The sequence below is a fragment of the Taudactylus pleione genome, unplaced genomic scaffold (assembly GCF_031769625.1).
Source record: "Taudactylus pleione unplaced genomic scaffold, aTauple2 ptg000333l, whole genome shotgun sequence".
In the NCBI taxonomy this organism is placed as follows: Eukaryota; Metazoa; Chordata; class Amphibia; order Anura; family Myobatrachidae; genus Taudactylus; species Taudactylus pleione.
Window position 1 is genome coordinate 2,488,247 of NW_028284734.1, and position 19,589 is coordinate 2,507,835.

The following is a 19,589-nucleotide window of genomic DNA, read 5'->3' on the forward strand; positions in this document are numbered from 1 at the left end:
ACCTAATGGTGACAAATGTATACAACACATGTAACTTTGACAAGGAAGATGGGCCCCCCCAGCTCTGAGCCCCATAGCAGCTGTACCCCTTGCACCTATGGTAGTTTCGCCCATGTATTTGCACACTAAAACAAATCTGTGAATAGGACTTACCAGCATGCTCATAGACCCCACTGCCATAGGCTTCTCCTTCAGTTCAGGGTCATCACGCATTTCTACAGCTGCATAAAATGCGTCCATATCGATATGCACAATTACGCGGCTCAAATCACGGCTCCGTTCCAGTTCCAGGGCCAGCTTGTCCACCTGTGCCGAATGAATAATTAAGCAGAAACAGGTGTGGTTATAATGTAAATTTATATTTACTGGGTTTTAATAAATCAGGGAATGACATCATCAAACTAGTTACCTGTGAGAGTATTGCCTGGATAAAATGCAGCCAATTTATTTTTTAGTACAAGCTATGATGCTATTATGCGTCAATAGGAAAAGAAGAAAATACTGAGTGTTATTATTGCCTCAGTGTAGGTTAGTACTTTGAGGCTTGGCCTATATCACCTGTAACTACAGCACATCCATAAATGTCTTTAGACTAGAGATTAGTGACACATCTCCATGTTATGCATCAGTAGAGCAGGATTACAGTTTGCGATGCCCGCTAAACCGAGGCACTGCATGAACGGCTGTGTCCCTGACCGCGAGGCATTGCAAATGATGTCCCCTGCCACTCCTCTGACTGGCAGAATCTGTTCAGTTGCTAGGAGACACCAAGGCTTAATTACTGAAGTGGGGGAGCATTTTAATTTTAGGTTTCATTTCACATATTTCTTTTCTTTGTTAATATTTTTTGGGGGATTATTTTGGACTGACTTCCTCCTGAGAAATTATCACTAATGGTTCCAAGGAGAAGCTCTAACAAACAAAAAATATACTGCACCAGTGCTTGTTGGGTCCAGTGTGCAACCACAAAACTCTTAGCGAGAGCTGTTGAAAGCCATAGGGGGAGATGTAACAAACCTCGGAGAGAGATAAAGTACCAACCAATCAACTACTGTTTCAAACTCAGGGGTTTATGTATCAAGCAGTGAAAAGTGTGAAGTAGTGGGCCAGTGGAGAAGCTGCCCATAGCAACCAATCAGCTTTGAAGTAGCATTTATCAAGTACTGTCTATAAAATATAGGCTTTGGGAAACTTCTCCATGCTATTCACTGCATGATACATCACTCCCACAGCCTGTAATATGATTGTTAAGCTGGGTACACACCATGCGATGGTGTGACCCAGTGTCAGAGTGATGCGATGTAATAATACATCGAACGCACTGTACACTGCAGGATCAGTGTCCAACAGCGCAATGTGTTGTTACATACTGCATGTAACTGCACCCCGTCGTTCATTGCATCATCCTATCTGCTGTTCTGTCATGAGGTACAGATCGGGCATACACACTAAATGATGTATACAAAATATTGTTTTGTATCGGAACGATATATCGTACCATATATTGTATAGTGTGTACCCAGCATTAGAAGCTGATTGGTTGGTACTTTCTTTCTCTCTCCAAGGTTTCATACATTCCTACCCTCCCCACCCCGGCCCCCCCAGAATCACAACCGTTGTGTTATAATTTCAAGGGCATTTTTCCATCAAGATTTTTATATTTATTAATATTTATTTGTATGTATATAGTGCCAGCATAGCCCGTTGTGATTTAAAGACCTTCAGTGAATTTAAAAAGTAAAACTTTCAGTAATAATGGGAGAAAAATGTTGCAGACATTTATATAAAAAAGACCTCGGGGGTATATTTAATAAAGATTCTATAAATAAAAAGTGGTGGTGTTGCCCGTAGCAGAGTTTTGGTCATCATTTCTCTTTTCAATTCTAGAAAATGATAGACAGACTATCATTGGTTGCTATGGGTAACACCTCCACTTGTCTGTTTTAGTAGCTTTAGTAAATTTACCCCTGGGATTCAGAAAAAGAGGCGATCAGCTTTGAGGGGAAATTCAATTAGGAGCCTCACAAGATGTGGCCTGCGCCCTAACCGGCAAATATGTAAGAGCCGCCATTGCTGATTTGTGCCTGCTATTCCAAAGGATGTGAGCAGCAATCAGTATAAACACGCAGCGAAAGACCTGTTTTAGGTCACGGACATAGACAGTGAGTGGGCTTATTACATATCTTTCAGAACATAAGCCGCAAAAGCACCCAACATGCCTACCTGTGCCTCTTTGTAGCATGTCTCTTGCATGTTTTGTGCAACACTTGTTATATACCTTACCTATTGGTCTTATGTACAGGGTTATGATTCATTTCTTGCTATTTTTACATATATGCTTTTTAAACTTCCTATATTTTGCTTCTGCTTGTATAAAGTTTTAAATAAAAATAAGTATAATAAAAATAAATAAAACCGTGTCTCAAACAAACACACATTTATCCATGACCACAAATTGTATAACAAATGTGATCATCAATATATATTTATTTTTTAACCTAGTTACACAGCCTGCACCCAAACGCAGACTATTTCACATTCCTAACTTGTTTCTTCACACTGGTAGCAATGGCTGTCTTTATTCCAGCTCTGTCTTATGATTGCCAAGTCTCATAAAACTCTTGATCTAAGCATGACCGGACCCTATGACTGGCTAAGAACATATTCAGAGGAACAATAGGAGGTCTATCTTATAACTTCACACATACACTGTTCAACCTTGACTTTCAGAATTGTCATCAAGCCAAACACAAACCCAAATATAAACCGGGGGAAGTATCGAAGTACAATCCCATTTTACACTATTTTACGCATAATATAAATAGCAGCATGATTGGATGTTCATTTAAAAATGAGTAATGGTGCTTTCAAGATAAAAGAACTGATGTGTTTACTTATATGAATTAGTTACAAGTAACAACTCATAAATAAAGGCTAGTGAAGTTTAGGAAGTTGATAGAACAGAAAATACAAGCTTTCCTGTGGGAGAAAACATTTGTCCTGTCCGTGCATACTAGACTACTAGAAGTCCTATCTGTAGAACACAGAAGAGCGCAGGAAGAGGACGAAATTCACTAACTGGAAAGTATAGAAAACAATGTGTATATATGCAATATTAGCAGTACAGGTAGAGGTAGCACATCTTTATTTTTGCTAGGCCACTGGGTCAGCATTGCGTCATCTACAATCATACTTTCTATCCATACCGAAGGCTGAAACTCTCTCACAATCATATATGTCCTCTTCCAAACAAATTGTGAGATATCCAAAGCATATGCTATGATAAATGGAATCCGTATGTTGAGGTTTTAGAAAAGGCGCAATGAGAGGATGTTTTGGACAGTACCGCAAACGCTGTTATTTTACAGATAAACAGACTTAAAAAACTGAATATCCCTTATTTTGTTTATTCCCTGCCTGCGTATAGGATCTCTTAGATCCCACAAGGAACATTTTTCAGGGTGTTTTTCAGAAACCAAATATACAGTACCAGCCCCAAATTGTGTGAATTCTTATATGCATCCACCCTGCTTTGGATCAAGCAGTACAGCTACTGGGTTGGGTGTAAATGTGGTCCCCAACACAAATAAATATGACATCTTTTCCTTTATCTTCTGTGCAACGAGTGATCTAGCTTTACCAAAGTTGATAGCACCACCAATACACAGATTGCAGGGGTTTAATTAGTAGGGATGGTCATCTATGGTTTGCACGGATGGCTGTAAGGTGGCATATTTTTTTCTCTGTGGCAGCGGCATGAAGCTTTGTTCTGTTGTGACACGTGTATCCCTGTCCACTTCTTTTAATAGCCTGGGTCCCATCTCCACCGATTGACATCGATAGTGTAAATGTGATTAAGCCACCAGCGGTGACCTTGCAGACCAGGGCAGTGCATGGCCCGGATGGAAGATTCTCCAGGTATGATACTAACAAACTACCTACAAGGGTTGTATGTAGCAGAAAAGCTGATTTCGCATCAGCATGGGCATAACTGCACATGATATTGTGTTGGTATAAACATGTAACTTTCCCTTCTAAATTGTTATGTAGCATCCTTTGTATATGGATAGGTGACAAAACTCCTCTGGACTAGTCCCCTTTTAAGATGGGCAAAAGAGGTTGCAAGAAGGTCTGTTTCCTGCATCAGCCATAATTATGTCCAATTGTATATGGCATATAAGAAAAATGTCAGTGGAAATTACAGGACATCTGGCCAGGCCCTTGATAAACCGTCATTAAGAGCCCTGTGTTCTGTGTAGGGTCGGGGATCAAAGAATGGTTGTTTATACCGAGAGACATTCAGTCTACAGATGTGTATATTTCCTCATCTAATCAGTGGGCACGTTTCTTGACCTAAGGCTAGGTTCACAAACTTCACAGAGAACTGAAGGTATAATGAAAGAACCCCTGCTCAGGTGCCGGGAAACCCTGAGGCTTCAGCCAGCTGGACAATCCACTCTGAGCTGACAAGGGTTACAATCGCCCCAGGGAGGGGGTGAGGGGGAATGCCTGGAGAAGCAGGCATAAGTAGGTGATTCAACCCTAGTTTGTTGTTCATTCTGCGTGAGGCTATCGAAGGATACAGATGTTCCAGAGTTCACCATTGGGATGGCCTCATCCCAAAACCATTCATTCCAACTGAGTGGTTTGTTTCTCCAATCTATTATTTTATTTTAGTTTGGAAATCGTAAGTAACTGTGATTCCTTTTAACATTATTATATTCTTTGTAACTTTTTGTAAATAAGCTTTGAAGATATTCTTGCATTAAACCATAATTCTAGTTCTGGATCTGTGTAGTTATGACCCAAGGCGTCGTATGGCTCATGTTACCTATTTTTAGTGTGCATAATTGTATGGCAGGTAAGAGCAAAGGCTTACCCTGTGTTTTAACACTAAAATTCCCCTTTGCTGGTGGCAGTGACCGGGTTTAGTTAACCACACGTGCTGAGGTAACCTGTAAAAGTCAGATTGGCGTATCTGGAGGGTCGGTCCACAGGACCGTGACATGTATACTTTATCTAATGATTTCAATAAGCAGTATAAATTCTCTCCAATCTCCTCATAATTGTTTTAAAAAGCAATAGACATATTGAGGCAAGTTTCCTTTATGCTGTATATATTGATAACACTATGAGACAACATCTCTCTCCCCATTCTCAAGCACAACTCAGTGGAACTCTCATTGTGATCTTAAACACTCTCACACCTGTGCTGAAATTGTCTCTCATCAGGGGAATAGTTCTGGGCACTCCCAAAAGCAGATGCCACTTCTTTCCTTCTTTTCTCACTCTCTGTGTTCACTGCAATTTTCACAAACAGGAGCAGTAGAAGAAGAACAGTGCCCCTTACAGCTATGACACAATTGTTACTGCTATATCTACTCTACTGAGATACATGCGCAAGAGCATGCTCACAAAAGATTTCTCTGAAACTCTATGATATTTGTATCTGACAAAAGAGGTTACCTATTCTGAGTTGGGTACGGGATGCTGTGGCTCAGGATCCAGGCAGTCAGAATCCCGACAGGGTTAGGATAACGAGACTTGCCGTTAAGTACCCTAGCCCAACCCCTACCCCTCCCACCCTGCAGCCTAAACTTTAACCCCCTACCCCACCCCCCACAGCCTAAACCTAACCTTCTCCCCCTGCAGCCTTACCCTAAATCTCCCCCCATAACCTAAGCTTACAGTCGGGATGCTGGTAACGTAATTCTGACTGGTGTCGGGATTCCGGCACAGGTATTCTGAGTGCCAGCATCCCGACAGCTGGGATGTCAACTATATTCCATTGCAACTTATACAATCAATTCAAGTGTGAAGTATTTCTATTCGCATTACTGAAATACCTGAGAGCCTCAGTTACTGCATAACTGACTACTGAGGGAGTTTTTTCTGAAATTGCTAGACACTTAAATAGGGTCATTCCATACCAAATCATCACAGCTTCCAACCCAACAGTCTCCCAATTTCATGAAATTTGGTAGGATGGTAGATGGCATAACGTAGCTTTCATATGTAAAATTTTAGCCCTCAGTGATACACAGTGTTCATACTACAGGGTTGCAAACATGACAAAAAAAATGTAATTTATGCTTGCAAGGTCAATTAAAACGAATCATAACTTTGCTTCTAATTGTGGTAGAACTTTCTAAAAGTAGTTTTATATTCAAATATTGACTTTTACATTTCAAGGTCACGATGTAACCTTATGTTATACACTTAAATGCAATCTTTCTTTGGCAGAAGTTTCATTTTGGGAAGCCTTTGGGAACAGAAGTAAATAGAATCGTTAAGTATGGCAGTTGAACCCTTCTTGCACTAACCATGCAACTGACAAGTTTAGACTTGTCTTGTAATGTGTCTCTCTATGTTCTAGAGATAGCCATCGGTGGGTTTCCATTAATGGGCACCATTGATGGCACAATCGGTGTTAACCATCGATGGTACAATAACAATCTAATAAAAAATAAAAATTTTACATATGAAAGTTACTTTATGCCATTTACCATCCTACCAAATTTCATGAAAATCTGAGATGTTCGGGTTGAAATGTTACTTTTTGTGTTATGATTTGGCATGGAATGACCCAATAGCAACAGGTTGCATCAATAATACTTGATTCTTATAAACCATTCCATCTGACACTGCAACCACCCCACAGTGGGTAGTTACCCATAGCAACAGCAATCATTGGTGAACATATATTAACTATTCATTAATTATTGATTTCTGCATGGGTAGTTACCCATAGTAAAAGCAGTCACTAATTACTGATTCTTAGATGCAGTAAACTTTTGTAATTTATAAGTCTGTATACAATCATGAGATTTTATTGAGTGGCTTATTACACCCTGAGTGATGATTCTAAAATTGTTAACACCAAAATAGCAACATGTTGTATTAAAAGTATTCATTTGATATTACAACCATTCAATGTGATTCACAGACATGGACTGCAGTCGCTAGTTGTCCTTGGCAACAGCAATCACTGGTAGACATTGACTAACTATTCAATAATTATTGACTTCTGGATGCGTAGTTGGCCAATAGCAACAGCAGTCAGTCAATGGTGAACACTCACTAACTATTCACTAAATTATTGATTTAATATGTAGTAAATTGTAGTAGTTTATAAATCAGTGATTTACACGCCTTGAGTGATGGTCAGCATGTGACTAGTTGTGCTGTGCCTCTAAAACCTGTCTAGACATATCTAAAACAATTTCTTTTTTATAATAACATTCAATTGCTTTTGAATTTCAGGGAGAGTTGCCATCGATGGCAACCACAGATGTACCACATCATATGTAAACGACGATCTAAATCAAGCTTTTGCATGTTTATTAATTGTTTTTTATCATAATATTTTATTATAGAACTGCAGATAAAATACAAACTTTAAAAGGTTGTAACATGATCCAAAATTTCGTGTATCAACAAAAATACATTCTGTATGTTTATTCATTGTTGATACATACTATCTTACTAAATCAATTTAACCGTTATTAGTTACCTACAGTAACAGTATATTAGGTCAGTAATTTACTAACCGTTGGTGTATAATCAACAAACTCAAAGGGCGGTATTCAATTGTTGCGCCCCTGTACGCACCCAACAGGAGCTATTCAATTGTTTTTGCTGTGGGTCGCGATCAGCTGCCGGCACACCACTTCAGCTCGCAGCCCCAGCGGGGTGCGAGCTGAAATGGGTGAAAAGTGACACGTTTGGGCGCCCAAACATCACTTTTCACGGTTGCGTCCAGCACTTTGGTCGGGGGTAGCTGCTTTACACGGGAAACCTGACCACTTTGAGTGTGATCAGCGTGAAAAACTGCAACAATTGAATAGCGCCCAGCAATCTCCCTTCACTTTAGACGGGAGATCAGGCGCGCTATAACAATTGAATACCACCCAATATATCTTGGCAATTTGGATTCAATGTATAGGTTTGTAATTTTATTAAGACACTTGTGATCCTATTACTATATCATCACATCCTTTACCACACCTATATATCACAGCAATAGAACAGTTCCCTGTTTATCGACTGTGAGTATATGATTATATAGAGTATAAAAGGGAGGACTGATGTCTAGAATATTCCAGGTAGATTTTATATAATTACGTTTAATTTTTGTCTACTTCACAATGAATTCATGGTTTTTAACTGATCAGATTCAAAGTTATATTTTGATTTACTATCTAAGAGTGCCCCAACAAATAGTCTCTATTTTCTGTGATTACAGATGCTCCAGGTGAAGCTGTAAGGTGTACACCTGCAGTGCAAATTACAAATGGTTCAGGTGAGCTAGTCTCTATTTTCTGTGATTACAGATGCTCCAGGTGAAGCTGTAAGGTGTACACCTGCAGTGCAAATTACAAATGGTTCAGGTGAGCTAGTCTCTATTTTCTGTGATTACAGATGCTCCAGGTGAAGCTGTAAGGTGTACACCTGCAGTGCAAATTACAAATGATTCAGGTGAGCTAGTCTCTATTTTCTGTGATTACAGATGCTCCAGGTGAAGCTGTAAGGTGTACACCTGCGGTGCAAATTACAAATTGTTCAGGTGAGCTAGTCTCTATTTTCTGTGATTACAGATGCTCCAGGTGAAGCTTTAAGGTGTACACCTGCAGTGCAAATTACAAATGGTTCAGGTGAGCAATGCAGGCCAATAGTAGACACTGGTTACAGTAGGAGCGCTCTATCTGGTGTGTCCGCCAAATCCTGGCACATTTCGGCACTCAAAGTGACTTTATCAAAGGAATAAAAACTATCCCTATTACCTAACATCTATGAAATTATTTCTTATTTGCTGTATTTTCTCTGTCTCATAAACCCTTTACCACGCTCAAAATCTGCCTTTCAGCCATAGTTCTTCATGATAATAATTTTGTAATAAAACAACTTGGTAGGGTGTTGTAGCAATGGGAGTGAGCACTAACACAACTGACTGTATATTCAGGTTAGAATAGTTTGAAATGACAAAAAGGCATAAACACATACATGTGTAGTGTTCACGGCACCCTGCACGATTTCAAAATGGCAAAATGCGCTCTGTCCTTATGGTAGCGCCCTGCTGAAACAGCCTGCAGGGTGCCGTCCCCATCTGTGGGCCTCAGTGTTCCGTGGGAGGGAAAATTGCAGTGCTGCTTTCACCTCCAGTTAATAGATTTTGGCCCTCATTCAGAGCCGTACGCTCTGAGCAGAGCGCACGCTCTGAATGAGGGCCGCCCTCCATGAAAATGGAGCGTCCTCCTCGACGCTCGTATAGCTGTGGGTCACCACCCACAGGCTATACGAGCGTGCAGTTTGATGGCCGCGATGGTCTTGACCATCGCGACCATCGAAACTGCGAGCTGGAGCCTGCGGTTGAGGTTTTCAACCGCAAGCTCCGGAGTGATTTTGGCTCTATCAGGGCCGGCTTCTGACGGGAGGCGTTCCCGTGGGAACGCCCCCATCAGGGAGGCACGCCCCCGGCACGCCTACCAAAGGGGGCGTGCTGTCAATCAACATCGACAGCACGCCCCCTTTGATCAGACACAACGAGCGAAGGACTTTCCTTCGCTCGTCGCGTCTGGCGCATGCGCACGACGGAGCTCCCTCCGTCGTGCGCATGCTCAGTGCACACCATCGACCCACTTGCGAGCGGACAGCCGCTTGCGAGTGGGTCTGAATCAGGCCCTTTGTGTGCATACAATTATGTAAAGAAAATGTCTGAAGGTAGAGTGCCTTTATACTTCTTCAGGTCTTCATTTTTGTTTGGTTTCAAGTTCTAAAAACATAAAATCAACAAAAAACTTTGACAATAAAAATAATACAAAAAATTACTACAATCGCTGAACTGTCCAGAATTTCAGAAAATACCTGAATTTGAGCTTTCTTTATTTGTGAACTGGTCAACAGAGATTTCTGTTGGAGAATTTTCTCGATGCGCTGGTTAACTTGCTGATCTTTCTTCAGTTCATTGTCATAAAATCTGGAACCCTGTAACGCATGGAGAGTTTCATATCGTCTCTTTAGCCACTAGTGGCACACATGTTATGTTGATAAACAAAGAGGCCACTTTCATAGACTACAAGGTTCTGCACAATGAGAAGATGTACAGCTCAGATAGAGTAAACAGGCCAAGCTTTAATGGGTGTAAATCATCATGAAAAAAAGGAGATTTATGTTCTTACCTGTTAAATTTCTTTCTTCGACTTTATAGGAGGTGCAGGGATCACTCTGAGTATACTGTGGTGGGGAGTCTTGGCACCAAATAGTTAAACTTAAATTCCCAATAGCCCAGGCTCCCTCTCCTCTATACCCTGAACCCAGTTTAGTTAGCAAGGCCACGGCAAGAAGCAAGGTAGAAGAGAAGGAGAAAGAAGACCAGCACACTGTTACAAGTCGTGGCCATGACTTGTCTTCCTCGAGCAGTTTACGCAGTTAGGACGGGGTTACTCCAGTTTCCCCTGTTGCTAGGCGACCGGTACGCCTCAGGAAGTGACGTGTCATCCACAATGCAGCGCGATTGGTGGTTCCTCCTATTTGTACACATTGGACTTTTGCCGCCTCGCCGACTATAGCATTCCTGTGGGTTCCCTCGGCTCGGCTACATAGTCAGCGTTCTGTTCCTCCTCGCGGTGAAGATTCTGGCTTTTCCCGCAGTGGTTTCCGTGCTGTCTCCGGCTTCTCCTACGGTTCCTAGCCACGTCAATATTACCGTTCTGCCATCGGCTCTCAAAGCCGCAGCACCAACTACCAACTCTCTTCCATCGGCTTTTTCCACACCATTGGCACCTTAGTCGCACTAGCAACTTCCGTGCAGTCTCCGGCTCTCCAGCTTCTCCTAGCCGCATCAATAAAACTGTACTGCCATCAGCTCTCAAAGCCTCATCATCTACAATCAATTGTCTACTATCGACTATTGCCGCACCATCAGCACGCAAGCTGCATCATCTACTACTAACTGTTTACCATCTGCTTTTGCAGCACCATTGATACATAAGCCGCACCATCGGCACGTTTGCAGCACCATCGGCACATTTGCCGCATCAACTGCTCTTAAAGCCGCAGCATCTACTACCAACTATATACCAGTGGCTATACCTGCACCATCAGAACACAAGACGCACCATCGACACATTTGCCCATCATCAGCTCTCAAGTCCGCAGCTTCTACTACCAACTACCAGTGGCTACAGCCGCACCATCATCACCAGCTCTCAAAGCCGCAGCTTCTACTACAAACTATCTACCAGTGACTATAGCCGCACCATCGGTGCATTTGCCGCATTATTGACTCTCAAAGCCACAGCTTCTACTACCAACTATCTACCAGTGGCTATAGCAGCACTATTGGCACACAAGCCGCACCATTGGCACATTTGCCGCACCATCGACTCTCAAAGCCATAATACTCAATCAGCTTTCTACCATCGGCTCTTGCGCATCATCGGCACATTTGCCGCACCATCGGCACACAAGCCGCACCTCTCTTAAATACACCATTGACTCTTCCTGTTCCAACTCTTTCTCTTATCGCAAGATTCCAACTGAAACTCCTGTAAGCTGCTACTACTTCGAGCAGTAAGTCCAGGTGGCCGCCTAAGTACCAGTGAGCTAATACCTCTATGGGAACAACGGGCGGTTGTTAGTGGCGGAAGACCTCGTAGCCTGAGTTCTAGATGGCTTACTAAGAGTGATCACTCGTAACATTATAGTCGCCCCCCCAAAAAAAATAGTAGTGTATGAAAGAGTTATATCGGACTTATAGCTTCGGCTAACATGGAACAGGCACAGAACCCTGCCCAGGTGCTTGCAGCTCAAATTCAGGTTCTCACGCAGAAGGTCCTATCCTTACGTGTCGAAGAGAGCCATTCCCGTTTTTTTCAGTCCCTCTCCAAGAACCGAAAATTAACCCGCCGGATCGACCACTCTGGGGATCGCTGACCGTTTTCAAACTTCCACGAAAATTGCAAACTTTACTTTAGGCTTCGTCCAATCTCTTCAGGGACACAGTTGCAATGAGTGGGACTGGTAATCTCTCTCCACAGACTTGGGCCTTCGGGAAGCCCTCAACCCATGCTGCATTACAGACCGTTGGTGCCTTCACGGCCAAGGGCATATTGTATGATGACCCGGATCGAACTGCTCTGGCTGAGTCCAAGTTGTGTTCCCTCAGACAGGTCAGAAGGCGGCGGAAGATTACTCCTCAGAATTCCCCATCTGGGCAACCGACTTGGGTTGGAATGATCTGGCCATCAAGGACATTCTCGTTCAGCATTCTCCTTCTGAGTTCTTGGATGATCTCATGCAGCAGGCCATTAGGATTGACCGGCGTCTACGGGAACGAAGACAAGAACAGATCCTTCCCACCAGGTCGCCTCTTTCTCCCAGTTGGGTTCCGCCTTCGGACACAGAAGAGCCAATGCAGATTGGAGCATCTGGCTTATCACCTGAAGAAATACGCAGAAGACTGTCTCTATGCCTCTGTATGTATTGTGGAAACAAGGGACATACCGTGAATAATTGTCCGCTTAAACCGGTAAAAGGCAAGGCCTAGGTGTTCAGGAAGAATTGCACTTAGGCCTGGCTCACATTTCCTCCAAACACTCAGTGCTAGTTCTAGCAGCTATCCAACTTGCAGACTCCACTCTGACTATTTCGGCATTTTTGGGTAGTGGGGCGGCTGGCAATTTCATGGATTTCCTTTCTTCCACAGACTGGGTGTACCAGCTATCCCTTCGGATCAGAAAATCCCAATCTGTGGACTGGATGGAGGATTAATTTTGTAAAGTTTAAAATGCCTCCTCTCCATTTGCCAGTCGGAATTTTGCACTCAGAGACTGTCTTTTTATCTCCTCCATTGTCCCATGGCTCCTGTCATTCTTGGTCTTCCGTGGCTTAGGGATCTGGAGAGATCGGTCTGGAGATATGATCAGATGGAGCCATGCCTGTCAAACTCATTGCTTGGCCATTCCGGTTCTAACAGGACAACCTGCGATTGCCGAGATTCCTCCAGCCATTCCACTCCAGTACCGTAATTATACCGATGTCTTCTCCAAAAATCTTGCAGATGTCCTTCCTCCACATAGACCCTAGGACTGTGCCATCAACTTTGTTTCAGGTGCTAAATTACCCAAGGGTCGATTGTATTCCCTTTCAGTACCAGAGGAGAAGGCAATGAGAGAGTACATCGAGGACGCTTTGGCTAAAGGGTTCATCCGCCCCTCTAAGTCACCAGTGGGAGCTGGCTTTTTCTTCGTGAGAAAGAAGAATGGATCTCTTCATCCCTGTATTGACTATAGAGCTCTTAATAACATCACAGTCAAAAATCATATCCATTATCTCTCATCCCAGTTATGTTCGGTCAGCTGCGTCCTTCGAGGGGCATTCAACTTAATTAGAATCAGAGGTGGGGACGAGTGGAAGACGGCCTTCAGTACTCACTCGGGACATTACGAGTATCTGGTCATGCCGTTCGGCTTATCCAACGCCCCAGCAGTTTTTCAGGACCTGATCAATGACGTCGTTTGAGAGTTTTGGGAGTATTTGTTGTCGTATATATGGATGACATTCACATTTTCTCTCAATCGCTGGATAAACATCATCAGCATTTACATCAAGTTCTTCAAAAACTACAGGAGAAACACCTGTACGCCAAGATGGAGATATGTGATTTTGATGTCACTCAGGTTTCTTTTCTGGTATATACCACCATCTTGTACCAGGGATTCTCGGTGGATCCTGTTAAAGTCGAGGCTATACTGAAGTGGATCCAACCAAATTCTCTCAAAGCTATCCAGCGGTTTCTCGGTTTTTCCAATTACGATCTCAGGTTTATTAGGTCTTTTTCCACAAATGTGGCACCATCGTGGAACTGACCAAGAAACCAGCGGACAGCGTAAAATGGCCATTCAAAGCAATTCAGTCCTTCGAAACGCTCAAGGTCGCATTCACTCAGGCACTGGTAATCCGACATCCTGATCCTGACCTTCAAATTGTCCTAGAGGTGGATGCCTCTGAAGTAGGAGCTGGAGCCATTTTGTCTCAGAAAGATCCTTCTGATGATAAGCTGCACCCGTGTGCATTATTTTCTCACAAATTTTCTTCTGCTGAACGCAACTATGACATGGGAAATTGCGAGTTGCTAGCAATTAAATGGCCTTCGAGGACTGGAGACACTGGCTGGTAGGGGCCAAACACCAGATTATGTTCTTACTGACCACAAGAACCTGTCTTACATTATATCTGCTAAAAGATTGAACTTGCGGCAAGCACCCGGTTCAACTTTCTCATCTCCTTCCATCCTGGTTCAAAGCACATCAAGGCTGATGCCCTATCCAGGAGCTATGAACCTATACAACAGGTCTCCAGGGCAGACAAAGCTATTATTTTGGACTCCTTCCATTGTGCTATCATCCAAAATCTGGTTAATCTCATTTGGGCCTGTCAATCAGAGTCACCTCCTGATAAGCCTTCTGGTCTTCTGTTCGTTCCAGAGAAATTTAGAAGATCAGTCCTACTGGATTTTCACTTGTCGAGCTTTTGGTCACCCAGGCATCAGTAAGACCTTAGAGTTGCTCTCTCGCTCTGTTTGGTGGTCTTCATTGACCAAAGATGTGCATGAGTTTGTCCTGTCATGTGAGGTCTGTGCCAGGAATAAGACACCTCGGACAGCTCCTTCAGGTCTGTTACTTCCGCTTTCCATACCTAGGTGACCCTGGACTCACATCGCAATGGATTTTAATGTCGACCTCCCAATGTCTGCTCGATGTTCCCGTGATCTGGACGGTGGTGGACCGTTTTAGCAAAATGGCGCACTTCATACCATTGCCAAAGCTCCCTTCTGCCAAAGTACTCTCCAGCCTGTTTCTCTAACATTTCTTTCATGTACACGGCTTTCCAATTGTTATCGTGTCGGATTGAGGAACACAATTTGTGGCACAGTTCTGGAGAGCTTTCTGTGCTTCCTTGGGCATTGACCTTAGCCTTTCTTCAGGTTACCATCCGTAGTCCAATGGACAAAATGAGCACATTAACCAGTCTCTAGAGCAATATCTACATTGTTAAGTCTCATAATGCCTGGGTATCCCATCTGCCGCTTGCTGAGTTTTCTTTTAACAATTCGTGCCTTTCTGCATCTATGGTATACTCATTCTTCTGTGCTACAGGGCAACATCCGACGGCAAACTCTTTCGACTCCAGTTCACCAGCCTCATCTTCTGTCTCTCGGCTCCATCATATTTGGAGTAAGGTTCATCAAAGCCTTCGGAAGGTATCTATCTGCTCCAAAAATTCTGCTGACAAGCATCGGAGGTCGTGTGGATTAAGAAGGGCGACTTGGTTTGGCTGTTCACCAAAAACATTAAACTCCACCAACCTAACCAGAAGTTGGATCCTAGGTTCAATGGTCCGTTTCGTATGATTTCACAGGTGAACCCGGTAGCCTTCTAAATTCAATTACTCAACTCTCTCCGTATCAACAATACCTTCCACTGTTCCATTATCAAGCCAGTCATCTGTTCAGCCAAGTTCAGATCTAGGTTCTCATCCAGGCCTGCTTCAGTTGTGGTCCATGGTCAACACGAGTTTGTAGTGGAGAAGATATTGAACTCTAGAATTTCCAGGGATCGTCTGCAGTTCTTGGTCCACTGGAAGGGGAATTGTTTGGAGGAATGCTCCTGGGTCCCTGAACTGCTCTACATGCTCCCAGGCTGAGAAGACATTTCTTTCAAGATTTTTGAGACAAACCAGGTTCTGGGGGTTCTTCAAACCCTCGTCAAGGGGTGGGTACCGTTACAAGTCACGATCACGACTTGTCTGCATCGAGCGGTTTACCCAGTCAGGACGAGGTTACTCCAGTTTCCCCTGTTGCTAGGCGATCGCCACGCCTCAGGAAGTGACGTGTCATCCACAGTGCAGCGCGATTGGTGGTTCCTCCAATTTGTACACACTGGTCTTTTGCCGCCTCGCAGACTACAGCATTCCTGTGGGTTCCCTCGACTCAGCTGCATGGTCAGTGTTCTGTTCCTCCTCGCGGTGAAGATTCTGGTTTTCCCGCAGTGGCTTCCGTGCTGTCTCCTGGGTCTCCAGCTTCTCCTACGGCTTCCTAGCTGCATCAATACGATCGTGCTGCCATCGACTCTCAAAGCCGCAGCACCATCTACCAACCCTCTTCCGTCTGCTTTTTCTGCACCTTTGGCACCTTAGCCGCACCAGCAGCTTCCGTGCAGTCTCTGGCTCTCCAGCTTCTCCTACGGCTTCCTAGCCGCATCAATACAACTGTGCTGTCATCGGCTCTCAAAGCCGCAACATCTACTACCAACTATCTACCAGTGGCTTGTGTGCACTATTGGCACACAAGCCACACCATCAATACATCTGCCGCACCATCGGCTCTCAAAACCGCAATAATCAGCTTTCTACCATCGGGTCTTGCCGCACCATCAGCACACAAGCCGCACCTCTCTTAAATACACCATTGACTCTTCCTGTTCCATCTCCTTCCATCATCGCAAGATTCCAACTGACACTCCTGTAAGCTACTACCACTCCGAGCAGTAAGTCCAGGCGGCCGTCTAAGTAACGGTGAGCTACTACCTCTTAGGAAACAACGGACGGTTGTTAGTGGCGGAAGACCTCATAGCCTGAGTTCTAGATGGCTTACTAGGGGTGATCACTGGAATTCATAACACACACACTCAGAACCACACACATATAGGATAGGTGAGCAAAACCGGTAACCAAGGAAACACACATGGGCAGCCAGGTGCATTAGGGTGGGTGCCATGTGCCCCCTATGGAGTCGAAGAAAGAAATTTAACAGGTAAGAACATAAATCTCCTTTTCTTCTTCCTCCACTAGGGGGCACAGGGATCACTCTGGGATGTCCCAAAGCTGTCCCCCTACGCTCCTGAGCTGCAGTGAGAACAGTATGCCTGAAGGCTACGTCCGAAGATGCAAACGTGTCAAAAGCATAAAAACGGATGAAAGTATGGGCAAACGACCACGTGGCAGCCTTACATAGTTGCTCTGCAGATGCACCACAGCGAGCTGTCCAAGTGGCTCCCACCGACCGGGTGGAATGGGCAGTCACCACGGCAGGGGCAGGAAGTTCCACCAAAGAGTAAGCCTGGCGAATAGTCAAATGGAGCCAGCGTGCTAAGGTCTGTTTAGTAGCTGGCAAGCCCTACTTATGAAAATTATACGGGACAAAAGAGAATCCAACTTGTGGAAATCTCTGGTCCTCTCCAAATAAATGTGGAGAGCTCTTACAACATCCAAGAAGGCTTCCTCCTGCGAAGAATGATGTGGAATTGAGACAAAACCTTGGGAAGATAACCTAGGCGAGTCCGTAGAACAGCCCGATTGAGTGGAAAACTAGGAACAGAGAGCGTCACGACAAGGTGCTCAAGACGAACACCCGCCAGGCAAATAAGATGGTGTGTGGAAAGACAGTCTTCCACATAAGCCAACACAGCTCATACATATCCAAGGGCTCAAAGAGAGCTGACTGCAAAGCCCGAAGAACCAGAGACAGGTTCCAGGGAGCCACAGGAGGAACAAATGGCGGTTTAGAACTCCCTGGTAGAAGGTCTGCATATCCGGTAAAAGTGCAATCTATCTCTGGAGGAGAACAAAGCCGAAACCTTGACCTTCAAGGAAGAGAGCCAGTGGCCCAAATACAGACCTGTCTGCAGAAAGGAAAGGTCATGGGAGAGGCGAAAAGACCTGGGATTAAAGCCTCTAGTTCAACACCAAGTTTCATACTGCCAAACTCGGTGATAATTCTCGCCGAAGAGGTCTTCCTAGCATTAAGCATGGTCTGAATGACTCTTCTGGAAATTTCCTTTAGTCTCAAAATGTATGTCTCAAGAGCCACCCCATCAAAGCGAGACTGGCCTGATCCGGGTGGAAGCATGGGCCCTGAAAACAGAAAATCCAGTCACAGGGGGAGACGCAGTGGGACATCTATGGATAGGTCCAGAAGATCTGCGTACCACACCCGTCATTGCCAATCTAGCGTCACCAGGATCACCGTGTCTCCGTCCAGCTTGAATTTGAGGATGACCCGAGGAATCATCGATCTGGAGGGAAGATGAATATAAGAGGAAACTTCTATGGAACCGATAGAGTGTCCAACGGGAGAGAGCCGGGATCCCAAATACAGGAGCAGTATCTCGACAACTGGTGGTGGTGACGAGACGCCATTATGTCTATGTCTGGTAGGCCCCAATGGCGGACTAGCAGCTGAAAGATGTCCGGATGTAGAGACCATTCACTAGAGTGAATGTCCTGGCAGCTTAGGAAGTCCGCCTCCCAATTCTGGACTCCAGAGATGAAGACCGCTGATAGAGCCGTAAAATGATGGTCTGCACATTGGAGAATGTGGCTGACCTCCTTCATGGCCCCACATCTGCGAGGGCTGCCCTGGTGGTTTATAAAGGCAACGGTGGTTGCGCTGTCAGACTGTACCTTGACCGGACGACCCTGGAGAAGAGATCGCGCCTGGCAGAGAGCTCTGTACACAGCTCAGAGCTCCAGAACAATGATTGACAGTTGACTTTCTTGAAATGTCCAACGATCCTGGAAGGTTTGATGACATGTCACTGGCCCCCACCCCCGAAGACTTGCATCGGTAGTGAGTAGGACCCAGTCCTAGATCCAAAAAGGATAGCCCCTGCCCTGATGGGAGTCCTGGAGCCACCACAGGAGAGAGAGACTAACCTCCCGGGGAACAATGAACATCTGCATCTTGACGTTCGTGTGAGATTTGTTTCACCATGCTAGAATAACCAGCAACAGAGGCCGGGATTGGAACTGGGCGTACTACACCATGTCCAAGGTGGAGACAAAAGACCCCAGGATCTGCATACAGGAGTGTATGGACCAGACGCTGGCTCAGGAAGGCGTGGATTCTGAACTGCAGTCTTGGAGTCCATAATGCTCCTAAGTGGAGCATCTCCTGAGAAGGAGTCAAGGTGGATTTCCACCAATTGATTATCCACCCATGTGACTGGAGAAGCTCCACTGTCAGGTGGATGTGATCCCTGAGTATAGCTGGAGACTGGACAGTAGAAGAAGGTCATGCAGATAAGGCAAAATCGATATGCCCCTGCAGCGAAGGTGCACCGCCATGACCTTTGTGAAAACACGAGGGGCTGTGGACAGTCCAAATTGCAATGCCTGAAACTGGTAGTGTTCGCTCCTCACCTCAAACCTGAGGAAGCGCTGGTAGCTGACTCGGATGGGAATATGTAAATAGGCATCTTGGTTGTCCAAAAAAAGTCATAAAATCTCCCTCTCCAGAGCCAAAATAATGGAAAAAAGATTCCGTGCGGAACCTGGGAATCTGGAGGAAAGAAATTGAGGATGGACCGAAACGAGCCATCCGGCTTTTGGATGAGAAAGAGATTGGCATAGAAACCCATACCTCTCTGAGATGGGGGGCCAGAATGATGACCTTGGAGGCCAGGAGGGAGCGAATAGACTCCTCAAGAGCTTCTGTTTTTCCTTGCTGTGCAGGAAAGATGGTGGAATAAAAACTAGTCGGCAGACGCTTTAGAAATGTTAGAGCATAGCCCTGAAAAACAATGCTTCTG

General features: G+C 44.6%; 1 protein-coding gene across 1 annotated transcript in view; it reads right to left on the bottom strand.

Moving 5' to 3' along the window:
- The window catches only part of POLK (DNA polymerase kappa), a 137,650-nt gene that overhangs the window by 55,981 nt on the left and 62,080 nt on the right, over nt 1–19,589 (bottom strand). The window contains exons 3-4 of the mRNA XM_088443691.1: nt 9,865–9,984; nt 154–306 (exon numbers count right to left, since the gene is read on the bottom strand). Of these exons, the coding sequence (XP_088299817.1) occupies nt 154–306; nt 9,865–9,984 (273 nt within the window). The remainder of the gene's footprint in view (nt 1–153; nt 307–9,864; nt 9,985–19,589) is intronic.